General features: G+C 38.9%; 2 protein-coding genes across 9 annotated transcripts in view; one reads left to right on the top strand and one right to left on the bottom strand.

The window, feature by feature from the left end:
* EXTL2 (exostosin like glycosyltransferase 2) overlaps positions 1–5,788 on the bottom strand; it is a 32,130-nt gene extending 26,342 nt beyond the window's left edge. For 3 of the 6 annotated variants that reach the window (XM_023191329.2, XM_023191325.2, XM_023191330.2), the window contains exon 1: positions 4,411–5,107. The gene's annotated coding sequence lies outside the window, so the exon portion shown is untranslated. The other 3 variants (XM_023191326.2, XM_023191328.2, XM_023191327.3) reach the window with 3 other exon arrangements.
* An 83-nt stretch (positions 5,789–5,871) lies between these two features.
* The window catches only part of SLC30A7 (solute carrier family 30 member 7), a 100,376-nt gene continuing 91,080 nt past the window's right edge, over positions 5,872–15,167 (top strand). For all 3 annotated transcript variants that reach the window (XR_002726189.3, XM_023191320.2, XM_023191319.2), the window contains exons 1-2: positions 5,872–6,138; positions 6,366–6,467. Coding sequence is in view for 2 of the 3 variants with exons in the window: in XM_023191320.2 (XP_023047088.1) it covers positions 6,059–6,138; positions 6,366–6,467 (182 nt within the window). In the remaining variant the exon portion in view is untranslated. The remainder of the gene's footprint in view (positions 6,139–6,365; positions 6,468–15,167) is intronic.

Here is a 15,167-nt window from a genome sequence, read left to right as displayed (position 1 = left end):
GCAATGTCCTGAGCTGTGTGTTGGCCCCTTTCAGCCACAGCTGAGACGCAGGGCACCAAGTCCCAAAGCTGCACAGAGCAGGAGTAGGGCCCTGGGCCCAGCCCATGAAACCATTTTTCCCTCCTACACCTCTGGGTCTGTGATGGGAGAAGTTGCTGTGAAGGTCTCTGACATGCTCTGGAGACATTTTCCCCATTGTCTTGGTGATTAACTTTAGGCTCCTTGTTACTTATGCAAATTTCTTCAGCTGGTTTGAATTCTACCCCAGAAAATGGGTTTTTCTTTTCTATCATATAGTCAGGTTGCAAATTTTCCTAACTTTTATGCTCTGCTTCCCTTTTAAACATAAGTTCCAAATTCAGATCATCTCTCTCAAGTTCAAAGTTCCACAGATCTCTAGGGCAGGAGCAAAATGCCACCAGCCTGTCTGCTAAAGCATAACAAGAGTGACCTTTGCTCCAGTTCCCAATAAGTTCCTCATCTCCATCTGAGACCACATCAGCCTGGACTTCATTGTCCATATCACTATCAGCATTTTGGTCAAAACCATTCAACAAGCCTCTAGGAAGTTCCAAACTTTCCCACATCTTCCTGTCTTCTGAGCTCTCCAAACTTTTCCATCCTCTACCCGTTACCCAATTCCAAAGTATCTTCCATAGTTTGGGGTATTTTTATAGCAATGCCCTACTCTCTGCAGTACCAATTTAATTCACCAGGTAAAAAACTATGAGCTGCTGAGGTACTTGCTGAAAGAAAAGGGAATACAGAATGGGTAGGAGAAGGCAGTGATGAATACCAGCTATGACCACATGACCAGCTGCAGAAACTAGGACTGTAACTGTCATGAGTTTTCCTCCTTATTTTGTTAAGAATATGTTTATGAATGTATACACTTGTACTAAGAATATATCTTTATTTCCCCTCTTTTTCCTGTATCATGTGACATTTATTGACATCATATCAGCATTTAAGTGTTGCTAACTTTATGTAATAGCATTTAGGTTAAGGATTAGTATGCTTCTGGTTGTATAAAGGATAGTTGTATTATAGGTGTAATTATGACTGTATTATTGTTTTGATGTAACCATGTAAGGGTTCACCTTGCCTGCTGCCTAGACAGAACAAATTTATCAAGACAGGGGAAATGCAAAAGAGAAAGAGTAATCTATGCAGAGCCAGTTGTGCAGGAGACCAGAGTTTTAGTATTACTCAAATCAGCCTCCTGAAAAACTCAGGGATCAGAGTTTTTAAGGATAATCTGTTGGGTAGGGGGGTCAGTGAGTTGGGAGTGCTGATTGGTTGACTCATGGATGAAATCTTAGGGAGCTGAAGCTGTCCTTTTATGCTGAGTCAGCTCCAGGGTGGGGGCCATGGAACTGATCGGCAGGTCCAGGTGGGGCCATCCAGTTATCAGAAATTCAAAAACCTGAAAAGACATCTCAAAAGGCCAATCTTAGGTTCACAATAGTGATGTTATATTCAAGAGTAACTGGAAAAGTTGCAAATCTTATGACCTCTGGAATAATGGCTGGTAATATTTAGAATTCCAGCCCCTCTCATCCTAACTTGGTGCCTGGTAGCCTTTTAATCATTTCGCAAGAACAGTTTAGCTTTGGGGAAGGGCAATTATTTAAACTACAAAATAAATTCCTTCCCAAGGCTAGTTTGGCTTATGTTCAGGAATGGACAAGGACAGTTTAGAGGTTACGAGCAAGATGGAGTTGGTTAGGTTTGATATCTTTCACTGTCATAATTTCCTCAGTTACAATTTTTGCAAAGGCAGTTTCATTTATTTGGAGATTAGGTATGATTTCGAGAAATGTGTATGGGTTCAAGTTGACAAGGGATGGACTTGTGAAGGTTAGTATTGTCAACTTCATTGAATTAAAAGATGCAAAGTATTGTTTATAGGTGTATTTGGGTGTTTCTTGGTGTTGCCAGCAGAGATTAAGATTTGAGTCGGTGGATTAGGAGAGAAAGACCCACTCTCAGGAAGACCCACTTACAATGTGGGTGGGCACCATCCAATCGACTGCCAGCATGGCTAGGAAAAGCAGGCAAAAGAAGGTGGGAGAAGCTGAGTTGCTGAGTTTTTGGGCTTCATCTTTCTCCTGTACTGGATGCTTCTTGCCCTTGAACATCGGACTCCAAGTTCTTTGACTTTTGGACTATTGGACTTACACAAGTTATTTGTCAGGGGCTCTCAGGCCTTTGGCCACAGACTGAAGACTAAACTGTCGGCTTTCCTCCCTTTGAGGTTTTGGGACTCTGAGCCACTACTGGCTTTCTTGCTCCTCAGCTTGCAGATGGCCTACTGTAAGACTTCATGTTGTGATTGTTTGAGTAGTTCTTTTAAATAAACTCACTTTCATATACACATCTATCCTATTAGTTCTGTCCCTCTAGAGAACCCTAGTACAAGGATCTGGAAGCAAAATAAATGCACACGATCCCAACTATCTAACGTTACACATTTGAAACCAGAGGATGTATGCCATGGAGCAAAACATCTGAACATGTTAGCAATTTGCACTTGTATCCAATTTCTAGATTTATATGAATTTGTATTCTTATGTACCTTTACAACTCCTTTCTTCACCAACAGTTCCCAGGGCACTCAATTTGAAGCATCTAAAAGGGTCAAATAGGGTTGCAGACAAACGCCAGGGTTGATTACTGAGGAATGATAGATAGCATCTTTCCTATTCCTTGCTGACCATTGCCCAAAAGGAGCTGGAACCATGACTGAGATGAGCTTCTGCCCCTTAATTCCCTCTGTTGTCATTTCTCAGAATCCTTAATCACATGTCTGAGCAGCTGGGGTTTTTCCACCCATAGAGTCTGCATAGCTAACCCAATGCAATTAGTTGGTAGGAAATGATATAAAAACGTATTTAAAAGTTCAGGGTAGAAATCCATTTTTTAGTTTAAAAACATTCAATAGTATATGTATGTTACGATCTTATAAACCTATTTAATCTTGTAACGTACAAAGGAATTAAGAATTCTGATTGGTGACTTGCAAGATACTGACCATTTGAACAGAGTGGAAGAATCATTTTGGATTTCCCAATACAACATATTGAAAGGGCAAAAGGAATGGCTTGGTATATATAGAAAGACTTAGTGATAGCTGTCCCTCCACACTGCTCCAAGGACATCCCTTGTGTAAATTTTAAACATCACAGAGTTCTAAAATACTGGACTGATTTGCCTGTTACAACCCCCCTCTCTTCATAACTTCTCTCCAAAAAATTCCTCCAGGGAAAGAACTTTCAATTTATCTGACTTTGTATCCCCAGTGCCCAGCACGGAGTGTGGCACATAGAAGACATTCATTAAATGACTGTTGAATGAGTGAAAGAAACAAATTTGATATGACAACAAAGATAGGTTAACATATATGGGACAAACATTATTTCACAATGACAAAAGATGTGAGAGACAGCCTAACGGTTTTCACTCATAGAACTTTTCCTGATTTAAATAGTGTCCACCCACACTTTCATATTGCAAATAAAATGTCTTTAGTTTTAAATTTGGTCATTATGCTCTTCAAGACTGGAAGATGTGAAGACATCACTGTCACTTTTTGAAAGGAGAAGGTCCTCATGGAAATACCTCTCATATATCTTTGGGGGTGGGGAGTGGGGGAATTGGGAGTCTCTGGAAACTGATGTAACTGAAATTAAACTTCAATTTCTAGTATCCATTTCAAAACTATTTGAAAACGGGTAATGTAGGTTTCTCCATAAACCAGTTAAGCAATTTCTGATTTGTAGCAATACAGTATAAAACATAGGACTTATTTTCAAAGGCAGAATACAAAAAAGTTCAAAATGCAGCTGACCTTGATGAGTTAGGATTATGCTGGAAATCAGTTGCTAAAATTTAATTACTTCTATTACTTCCTGCTCCTTACCCCAAGTTAAAGCATATTGAATAAGGGCGTTTTAGAGAAAAATCCAATTACCATAGAATTATTTATCTTTAAACTATCTAGTTTGCACCTAATTAATTTTTCCTCAGCAGTTCAGTAGAGTAAAATTCACGGTCTACTGCTAATACAAAAACTTTCTTCCAAAAAAAGAGTAAATGCTACTAATTTTAAATATTTCTACATTTAAATTAAAAGAATGAAATATATGCTAACAAAGGCAAAGACAAAATATTCTTCCCAGAACTTACTTCTGAAACCTAGCTGTTTTTACACAGCAGTTTTAATTAACATTAACATTTTTCAAAATTGTAGAATAAGTACATATTTTCAAAAACAAAATCACAGAATTACTACCCCATACACACACACAAAGTTTCAAGAACGAGAGCAAGACATGCATATACCCTCAACGCAAAAAAAAAAAAAAAAAAAAAAAACATTAACACGAGCATTTTGCTGTGTCTCCTTACCTCGAGTGCAGTAGATTGCAGTAAGGCCAGCCGATTTATTTCTTTGCAGCTTGGTTATCACAAAACGGAAGGGGCGTATCGTTCGCTCATTTGTGTTTTTTTTTTCCTAAACCAAGCAGCGTGCATCTATCCTTCCCCATTCGCTGGATTAACAACCTAGAAAAAGCGCCGCCCGCAAAGTGAGCGCCTGGAGCAGGGGACAGTCCCCGAGTGGCCGCCCCTCCCTTTCGGTGACGCTCCACTTCCTGTTAGCCTAAAAGGCATTCCCAAGAAGCTCGGTTTTGTAGTTTCCAGCCCACCTCCGAAAGCCAATCCTTTCCCCCATTTCTTCTCCAAGGTAACAACTTTTAATCATTCACGTGACGGACCACCTGCCCTCAGCCAAACAACTTCCCGGAAAGGCGCCCGAAGGAGCGTTCCCATCCACCGTGGGTCCCCTGGAAAGGCCAGCGGGGCTCTCCTCCCCGCGCTCCGCACGCCCTCGCATCCCACCGAGGCGTCAGCTTCTGCCTGCACATTGCTGAAACTGGGCCTGGAAGTTCTGACAAGAATTAGAGCGGCGGCCGTTGCCCCGAGGATGACCTGGAAGCGAAAGGGACCTGCACGAATTCTAGAGTTTCGGGTTTCCGTGGGTTGAGATTTTACGGGAAACAATGCATTAACCAAATCTAAAAATAAAACAAACACGTCTGGTAGGACCTACCATTAAACAGCTTCTTTTCTATAACACGTTTAACAGCCTTTGTTTTTAAATACATTGATTGATGCCAAGCGTGGTGGCGCGCGCCTGGGGTCTCAGCTACTCCCGAGGCTGAGGAGGATCACCTGCGCCCGGGAGTTCCAGGCTGTAGTGAGCCTTGGTCCTGCCATTGTGCTCCAGCCTGGGTGACAGGGCGAGACCCTGTCTCTTAAAAAAATAAGGAAAGAAAGAAAAACATTGATTGCCTCCTGCGTGGCAGTCCAGAAGGGTCAAGCGCTGTCTTCGGGGTGGCGTGGAATGGATTCCTAAGATTTGGGCGCCCATAGAGTTAACGCAGCAAAACGATCACCTGCGTGTCCTGCGGACTGGCAGCAATAGAACACGTGGCTGCCTAGCCTCTTAATTACTGATAACTACTACACCAGGATTTAATGCCAGTTGGGAGGAAATGGCGAAAGGGCAGGCGCTGGAGCCCATGCATCCGGGAACACTGGTAGTAGGCGGTCGGGTGGGCGTGAGCGCGCTCTCCATCTCCTGACAGCCCAGTCTGCAGGTCGCCACCTCAGGATTTTCCTCCTGAGTCCGGGTGGCAGGACTCCACCCCAGGTCAGCCCCGCAAAAGCCCTCGTAGTTGCCACCTGCTGGCGTTCCTCCATCAGCTCCAGCACCATTCCCACCCTGCCCCCGCAGCAAGCCCCGCCCTCCGCCGCGCAGGCCCCGCCCGCGACTGGCCGCCCTCCTTTCCCGTCCCAGGACGCGTTGCGCGGCCCGGGCCGGAAGTAAGCGAATTCCCGGGTGTGTGTCTGTGTCTGTCTGTGTCTCGCAGCGGCGCGCGGCCCCGGACAAGCGCTGGGGATTCCCGTTTGAGGCGTCACTGCTATCACTGCCATCACCCCACGGAGCCACTTCTAGAGGGGAGTAGACCCGGCTCTTCGCCGGGCAGAGAAGATGTTGCCCCTGTCCATCAAGGACGATGAATACAAACCACCCAAGTTCAATCTGTTCGGCAAGATCTCGGGCTGGTTTAGGTGCGGGGTGCTGTGTTTGCGGGGAGGGGGTGTCCGGCAGAAAGGGAGAAGGCCCAGACCTCAAGAAGGCCCGAGGTCCAGGGAGGGAGCGTCGGAAACTCCCGGTCAACCCCTAGCTGTGAGGAAAGGAGCATGTGAACTGGGAGGAACTTGAAAAGGGTACCCAGCCTCGGGGTCCCGGCACCTCCTTAACTCTCCCGGCTCTTTTCCACGTGTATCATTCCCAGGTCTATCCTGTCCGACAAGACGTCCCGGAACCTGTTTTTCTTCCTGTGCCTGAACCTCTCTTTCGCTTTTGTGGAACTACTCTACGGCATCTGGAGCAACTGGTAACCAAAGGGGAAAATGGTTTGGGCGGAAACAGGGTGTGAGGGAGACGAAACACTGTTTGCTTAATGCCACGTAGCTCCTCACCAGGAGGTTCAGGTCCTACCTTCATTACCTACCTCTGCTGCTGAGTTGTTTTCCCATACCCGCACCAATCTGATAGGGCTACAGTTCTTGAGTAAGATCTGAGGCCTATCCTGTGCAACCTCTGTTGTCACCCTCCCCTCCGGTTCCATCAGGCAAGACTGACAAGCCCCCTCCTTATTTTAGCAGACGGACAGAATCCTTCATTTCTAATTGCAGGCCTTAGCTTTACCCACTTTGTTGGAATTGGGAGAAACTTGTTTGCGGCCTCTCTCAGGGGGGAGTGGCATTTGGATTTCACCCTTGAGATTCCGAGAGTATATTTGAGATGTTCTACTTAGTTTGTTATTGGGGCTTGGAATGGGAGGTTTTATAAAGGGATATCCGGAGAAATATGTGTCATTCTCTTTTCTCTTTAATGCCGAAACTGTCTCATGATTTTCCTCTTGTGTTAACTGCGATGTAAAAATCCCATATAGTTTTCTAGAAACAACATTTCTTGGGTTTTGGTGGCACCTTTGAGGGTTTTTCCTTTTTGTTTTTGAAACATCCTTAGGAGGAGGAAAATCTAGTGTGTAACTCTATGGCAGTGAAGTTACTATTATTCAGGTATTTGCTGTTGAATAACTTAAGATCTTATGAAGTTGTTCTGCTAACAATGAGACTGTCACATTCCTAGGTGTACTAATTCTGTCTTTAGATCCAATACTCGTTCAAAACTCTGAAGAAAGCCAATACTCAGAATTGTACATAAAGCTTCAGGATGTTGGGTTGCCTGTACTAAATCTTGGACTCTAGATTAAGAACCTGCTTTCTATTTGTTAAGTAGACTTAGTCTCTGTTCTTTAAGACCCATTTTCAGAGAAAATTGCTGTCCTTGATCTTCTGTTGAGAACAAACATTGACAGGTAATATCATCAGGTTTTGTGACTTGTATACTTTTATGTAATGCGTGGGCTTCTTTCAGTTCAACCATCAATTCAGTTCTACAAAAAATACTCAATAACCAGCAGATTATGAAGGTTATTGGTTTAGTCAACAGTTGTGTGTAAAGGCATATTGGCACAATGAAATCTTAATATATGTAATAACCATTTTGAATCCTTTGGGAATCAGATGTATTTATTTCAAGGATACCCCATCATAGATTAATTCTTTAATCCCATAATATTAACACACTTTAATATACTGTAGATGTTAAAAGCACTTATACTTGAATAATCACACTTTATCATAAATAGATATTACAGTATATTTTACATTTTTCTCTTCCTAAATTATGCCATAATTTTGGCATATGTGCTGATTGTATCAAGAGTGTATCATAACTTATATATGCATATTTTGCTACAGATAGTTTCTATTGAAATGTTTCACTATGGCTTTCCATTGCATAAGTCACTCTGTGAAATATCTCATTCAAGAGATTCATACTTGAAGTTCCTAAACCACCTTTCATGGAAAGCTAAGTATATAGTAACTCTTCTGATCTGTAGAGATCTATTGGGGAGATTACTAAAACCGTTATTTTTTAAGTCACTATGCATCAGTGCATAACAAAAACATCGGTTGTAGGTGACTTCTTTTACCCTTAGGTGACTTGCTCTTCTTTACTGGTACAGCTTATACTGCTTTTCATTGTGTTATGTCTTCTAGCTGGATTTGAAATCTAGCTCCAGTGTGTATTGTACTTAGATCATTTAGCACGTATCCGTCATCTCATGCCCATTTATGTTAATCTCCATATCTACAACCAATTATTCTTAAATATTATTTTTTAATACAGATCTCTTCTTATTGACATTTGGGCAGATTTAGACATTTCTCTGGACTTTTAATAATCTGGCTTTCTGTGTTTTTTATTTAGACACCAAAATTTTTAGTTTCTTTTGTTGACTGATCAATAATTTCTTTATATGACCAGAAGATTATCTGTGTTCCCGTAGGTTCAATTAGCTTTTCAGTTCCTTGATTAAATTTCTTCCAAAACTCATTTTTCCTGTAGAGGACTAAAACATGAATAAAACACTCACTTCACAAATAAAGGTTCATAGAAACAGTTGATCTAATTTTAACAAATGTTAAATTGTTCTGGTTCTTTTTCAGAGCCTTCATTTTAAAGGAAGAACTTATAGTTGATTTATATTTTTGGTGATCAGTAGGTATCTTCAGTGGAAAAATAGGTAATTGTTGTATATTTTTCCCCCTCAATAAATATCTGCTACCTTTCACCTTCCCACTAGAATGTAAACTGTATCAACATAGGGATCTTTTCCATCTTATGTAGGCACTTCAGTACCTAGAACATAGTGGATGCTTAATACATATTTGCTAAATGAAAGAATGAGGGAATGATTAATGTATGGAATTATATTACCTATACTAAAAATGGTAACTATCCCTGTTAAGGAAAAACAGCAATGACAAAACATTACATTACATTCTGTCACTCTTAGAAATTGGGAGGAATAGGCCAGGTGCGGTGGCTCAAGCCTGTAATCCCAGCACTTTGGGAGGCCGAGATGGGCGGATCACGAGGTCAGGAGATTGAGACCATCCTGGCTAACCCAGTGAATCCCCATCTCTACTAAAAAAATACAAAAAACTAACCGGGCGAGGTGGCGGGCACCTGTAGTCCCAGCTACTTGGGAGGCTGAAGCAGGGGAAGGCGTAAACCCGGGAGGTGGAGCTTGCAATGAGCTGAGATCCGGCCACTGCACTCCAGCCTGGGCAACAGAGCGAGACTCTGTCTCAAAAAGAAATTGGGAGGAATATGGTAGAAATTCTGTATGTGATTTTTTGCTTCCTTCTAGTATTTTATTTTTCATTTACTAATTTATTGTTGACTAACTGACTAATCTCAAGGTAACATAGTGTAAGAATGTGGTTTTGTATCATCTAGGGTTAAGTTTGTTTTCAAGTTACAGAAAAACTTTGCACATCTGTAATCTCAGATACATGGGAGGCTGAGACACCAACATCGCCTGAACCCGGGAGGCAGAGGTTGCAGTGAGCCGAGATTGTGCCACTGCACCGCAGCCTGGGTGACAGAATAATACTCTGTCTCAAAACAAAACAAAAACCTAAATTAATGGTTGCTTAAGCAAGATAAAACTTCATTTCCAAGATGGGTAGTTTGAGCCATCCCTGGCAGCATAATGTCTGGAATGCAGAGAAGAAGAGGTAAAAGGTGTGCACATTTTTTTTTTTTTTTAAGATTTATCTGGATGCTAACACACGATGCTTTCACTAAAACTTTATCACATGGTCATGCCTAGTTGCAAATGTATTCTTTATTCTACTCAACCATGTATTCTGTGGAAAGTCTGGGATTTTTTACTAAGGAAGAAAGGGAATATGTAGAGAGTGTAGGTTCTGGAAGTGGGACTTGAGAGAGAGAGAGACAAACTAACGTATCATCTTCTGTAGGTGGAAAATTGAGGCCTAGAGTTTTTTACTTTGCAAGTGAGCAGCAGAGCCTACAGCACCTATTATCTAAGTTTGATGTCCAAAAAAATCACACTTGTTTTCTAGTATCTCAATATAGTTTCTGTGTTTTTATGTTCTTACATTTTTACTTCATTATTAACAGATTTAATTTCAGTAGTGTTTCTTACCAAAGCTCTTGCAACCATTTTTCCCTTAGACATAGAAGACACTTAGGTAACTCTGAGGGTTAATGTCTTTGTGTTAACAAAGTAAATATTGGTTGAAAAAATGTTTAAGACAATACCAGACATTTTTTTGGTTCTACTTCAATATAATATTTCACAGCAGATGTTTGTAAAGTAATTCCTTAGTGAAGAAAAATAGTTCTATCAATCACATGTTTTTCTATTAAAATTTTCATGTCTCTCAGTCTTTTAAAATCAACTTTTTCCTTCTCAAAAGGCAGCATTACTTACCAGCTTATGGTGATGCCTTTTGCTTTCCTATAATTTTATTTTCCACCTTAAAAATATAGATAAGTATTCCATTTTGCTTAGACTTTTTTTTTTTAAAGTAAGGGACTATATAATGGAATGTGGTGGAGTTGTGGGTTATTTCACTGTAACTCATTTAGTTTACTGACTTTGCTAATGTCAGGATTCGAAGAACTTTCTAATTTCCTGATAATAAATTGATAGTTAATGTTTTTCCATGACTTTGACTTTCCACATCATGGAAACTACCTGGTAAGGGATTTCTGAATTAGGATCATTCCTTATTTTCAATTTTGAACACATGTTTAACAAACAGGAGAAATATACTGTTAGCTTAGGTACCAATAGACCTTTTAAACCATTTTTTATCATTGGCTGTTTTAAACATATATAAAAGTGGAGAGTTTAATGGACCTCATGTACCCATCACCCAGCCTTAACATTTATCAATACATGGTCTGTCTTATTTCATCTGTTGTCCCTGTCCCGCTATTGGAGTGTTTTAAAGCACTTACAAGATGTAATTTCTTCTATAACTATTTCATTATGCTTCTCTAAAAGATAAAATCAACCCCCTCTTTAACATAACAGAAAACCATTATCACCTATGAAAGTTAATGACTCATTAATATCCAGCTAGTGAGTATTCAGGAGTCCCTCATTGTCTCATAAATGCTTTTTATGTTTGGTTTTACAGATTAGAAATCAAACAAGATCCATACATAGTATTTAGCTTATATGTCTCTTAAGTCGCTCTTAATTTATAGGTTCTCTTTCTCGTTTTCTTTGTTTTTGCCTCCAATAGACCCTAAATAAAGTTCTTTTCAAAAATTTCTTTTGCCATATATTCTATTGACATTTGTGCTGTTTTTGCTTCTGTATTCATGTATTGAGGTTTCTCCTTTATACACGAAGATGTTTTCTTTTTCTTTTTTTTTAAGGTGGAGTCTTACTGTGTTGCCCAGGCTGGAGTGCACTGGTGTGATCTTGGATCACTGCAGCCTCCGCCCCCTGAGTTCAAGCAATCCTCCTGCCTCAGCCTCCGAAGTAGCTGGGAGTACAGGTGTGCGCCACCACTCCTGGCTAATTTTTTTTATTTTTAGTAGATAGGGAGTTTTGCTGTGTTGGCCAGGCTGGTCTCGAACTCCTGACCTCAGGTGATCCACCCACCTTAGCCTCCCAAAGTGCTGGGATTACAGGCTTGAGCCACTGCGCCTGGTCGGTTTTCCATGTTAAAATGTCTTTAGAAGGTAGTCATTTAAAAAAGTTTGCAAATACATTTTAGAGAAACTAGCAGTGTTTGAAGAGGAGTCTACAAGTACATGGATTTTCACAACCAGCTTACTTTATCATGGTTTACTTTGTTGTTTCAGTCATATAACCTTAGGTATTCTCTGTGCTACCTTTATTTTTTAAGGAAATTTATACCATATAGTTTAAATATAATTCATAATCAGAAACATTTTCTAAGATTGAATATGAACAGTAAAATTGACATCCCTCATAAGCAGTATTTTTACATGTGATAGGTGAGCAGAGAACTAAAAGTAGACTGTTTTTCCCATGAGTTTGTGTATTTGCAGGTGGGTAATTTTTAAATCATGGTATCAGGTTTAAGGGAAGAGATCTCATATTGCAGTGTTTTAAAAGAACATAATGTTCTTCCATCTCAGAAGAGGAAGTAGTTTTTCAGGTAGTCACAATTTATTAAGTACTAAAAATAATAATGCTAATTAAGTTTACTTAAAATTTAAATAAAATTTCATTTTGATGAGTATTAAAATTGCCGTGCTATATCCACACCTCTTTAAAAGAAACATGACTGCTATTGTATGCAAAAGAAATTTACTTTTTTTTTTTTTTTTTTTGCATTACGGCAATGTTTGGTGTATGTTGGATGCATATAAAATAAATTTGTTAAAAAATATGAGTGTGTATTAGTTTGCTAGGCTGGTCTAACAAAGCACCACAAACTAGGTGGCTTAAACCACAGAAATTTATTGTCTCACAATTCTGGAGATTAGAAGTCTGAGATCAAAGTATCATCAGGGTTGATTTTTTCTGAGGACTCTGAAGAAAAATCTGTTCCACGATCTTTCTGTAGCTTCAGTTGGTTTGCTGGTAATCTTGGACAGTCTTTGGTTTGTAGGAGCATCACCTAATCTCTTCCTAATCTTCGCATGGTGATCTATGTGTCTTCTTCCAAATTTCTCTTTTTTATAAGGACACTGGATGAGGGCTCACCTTAATGACCTAATATTAACTAATTATATCTGCATCGAGCCTGTTACTAATAAGGTCACATTCACAGGTACTAGAGGTTAGGACTTCAACATATGAATTTGGGGGCAGGAACACAATTCAACCCATGACAGTGTTTTACTAAATATATAGTGAAATAGATAGTAAAATATAGATCAATAAATTGGTAAATGTTTGCTTTTATTTATTTAGAATGAATGCCCTGCCTTCTAAAACTGATTACAGTCATTTCAAATAAAAGCTGTTTATACTAATAAAGCACTTCCATTAAGAAATAAAATCGTTAAGAAACCATACCTAGGGAGGAAAAACTAAACCTATTAAATATGTAGTCTAGTTTAGCTCCCAAAATTGACTTTTAAATTTAGTTATAAAATTCCATAAAGTGAACAAAATTCTATCATTTTATCAGAGTAGAAAGATAGTTTTCTGAAACCGTATTTTAACAGTATTTTGCCATATTAGTCTTTTCATGGAAAAGATTTCAGAAAACAAAATCATAGACAATGTCTTTATTAGTGGTTTTATCACAGTATAGAGAAATTCTTCACATGAGTCTTTCATACTTCAAAATAAAGTTAAATCATTATTTTCCATGTTACATAGATGTTGTTGTTCAAGTGTGTAATTTTCGGTAATCTATCCAAGGGCAAATCTTAAAATATTAAATCTAAGAGAATTGCATGAATAACATGCCCCTTACCTTGTTCTCATGTATCAGTTTTATTATTCTGCTTTTCCATTTATTCACCAATTCTCATTCTGCTTTGAGTTAGATGTCAGATGAAATGGTTAAAGTACTGTCTGCACTTAAACTTACTAATATATCTATTTCAGTGGAATAGTGGAATAAATAAGGTTCATGATAAAAGTTTAAGACGATTTCTCAAATCTTTTGTAGTGATATGGCAGAGGTTTATAAATTATTGTGCTTTTTCTTGTTGGTAAATAAAGTGCTTTGACTTAGTTTCTAATTATATAATTATTCCAAATTATGAGAAAAATTTAAAACCATGCTTTTTCTGTATGTGTGAAGAATGTTTTTGACTTTTAGTTTATAGCACTTCCAATGAAAGCTCTAGCATCTAGCCAAATATTAAGAGGTATGGGTTGTGCTTGGGAACACCAGGTATTGTAAGCATTAATAATAGTTAATAATTAATAATGTAATTTATTAATAATTAGTAACAGGAATATTAGTGTTGTTTTAATGTGGCAAGCATTGTGGTAAATGTTTCACATATATTAACTCAATTATTATAACAATTATATCACTTTTATACTATTACTCTGTTTAAGTAATGGCTAAATCGAGGCACAAAGAAGTTAAGCAACTTACTGGTCACAGAACTAGTAAATATGGAGCTGGGATTTGAACCCAGGTACTCTGACTTCAGAAGCTTGTTTTTAAAGACTGAACTGATGATTGCTTTCAGAAAATTTTTATTGACTTCAAGTTCACGGATTTCTTTCCTCAGCTGTGTCCAGTCTGTGATAAGCCAATTGGAAGAATTCTTTATTGCTGATAACTTGTTTTTTGTTTCTAGCATTTCCATTTGATTATTTTTTATATTTCCCACTTCTTTACCAAATTTCCCATTGGTTCATATATTTTATCCACTTTTTCCATTGATCCTTTAGCATATTAATTACAGTTTATGATAGCTCCAGTATCTGGGTCAATATCTTGGTCTGGTTCTGTTAACTGCTTTCTCCATAGTGACTTCTTTTTTTTTTTTTGGCTCTTTTTGTGTGTCTTGAAATTTTTTATCAAATATTGGACATTATGAGTAAAAAACAGTAGATACTGGGGTAATAGTATTTATGATCGGAAATAGGTATGCCTTGTCTGTCAGACCACCAGTTGGTTAGACTTTGTGCTTTTAGTAGTCCCCGTATGGTGCCTATGCCATAGAAGCTCTTTTCTTTATGCTCTTACCCCTACCCAAGCTATAGACTGCTCTTCCTTGTTACTCAGTACCCAGTTTATGGTGAAGGCAGAGGGGTATTTGTTGACTTTGACCCAAAACCTCTGTCTTTGGTAGATTCTGTAAGCCTAAACCTCAGGAGTATGATTTTTGTCAACATTTTTACTCCTCCTGTGAAGCCAAACTCTACTCTGTGTATGTGTATGGTCCTGGATGGAAACAACTTTCCTGCTCCATCCCCAGTGGTAGCAGAACGTCTGCTTTGTGTTGGTAGAGGATTTCCTGCCCTTCTTTTGGTGGCTTTTCTTAGTAGGTGCTTAGGATGTATAATATTAATATTTAAATTATCACAAATAATATGTCATTTCATGTGTCTGATAAGAACCTTATTTAAATACACTTTGTTTTTTTATTCCGTTCTGTGTGCTATTATTGTCATACCTTAGGTTGTTGACAACATTTTTTTTTTTGGTCTTTCAATACTTTAAAGATGTTGCTCCATTGC

Source organism: Piliocolobus tephrosceles, chromosome 1, assembly GCF_002776525.5.
Source record: "Piliocolobus tephrosceles isolate RC106 chromosome 1, ASM277652v3, whole genome shotgun sequence".
Lineage (NCBI taxonomy): Eukaryota > Metazoa > Chordata > Mammalia > Primates > Cercopithecidae > Piliocolobus > Piliocolobus tephrosceles.
Note: the sequence above shows the minus strand (reverse complement) of the source record. Positions and strands in the feature narration are given on the sequence as shown.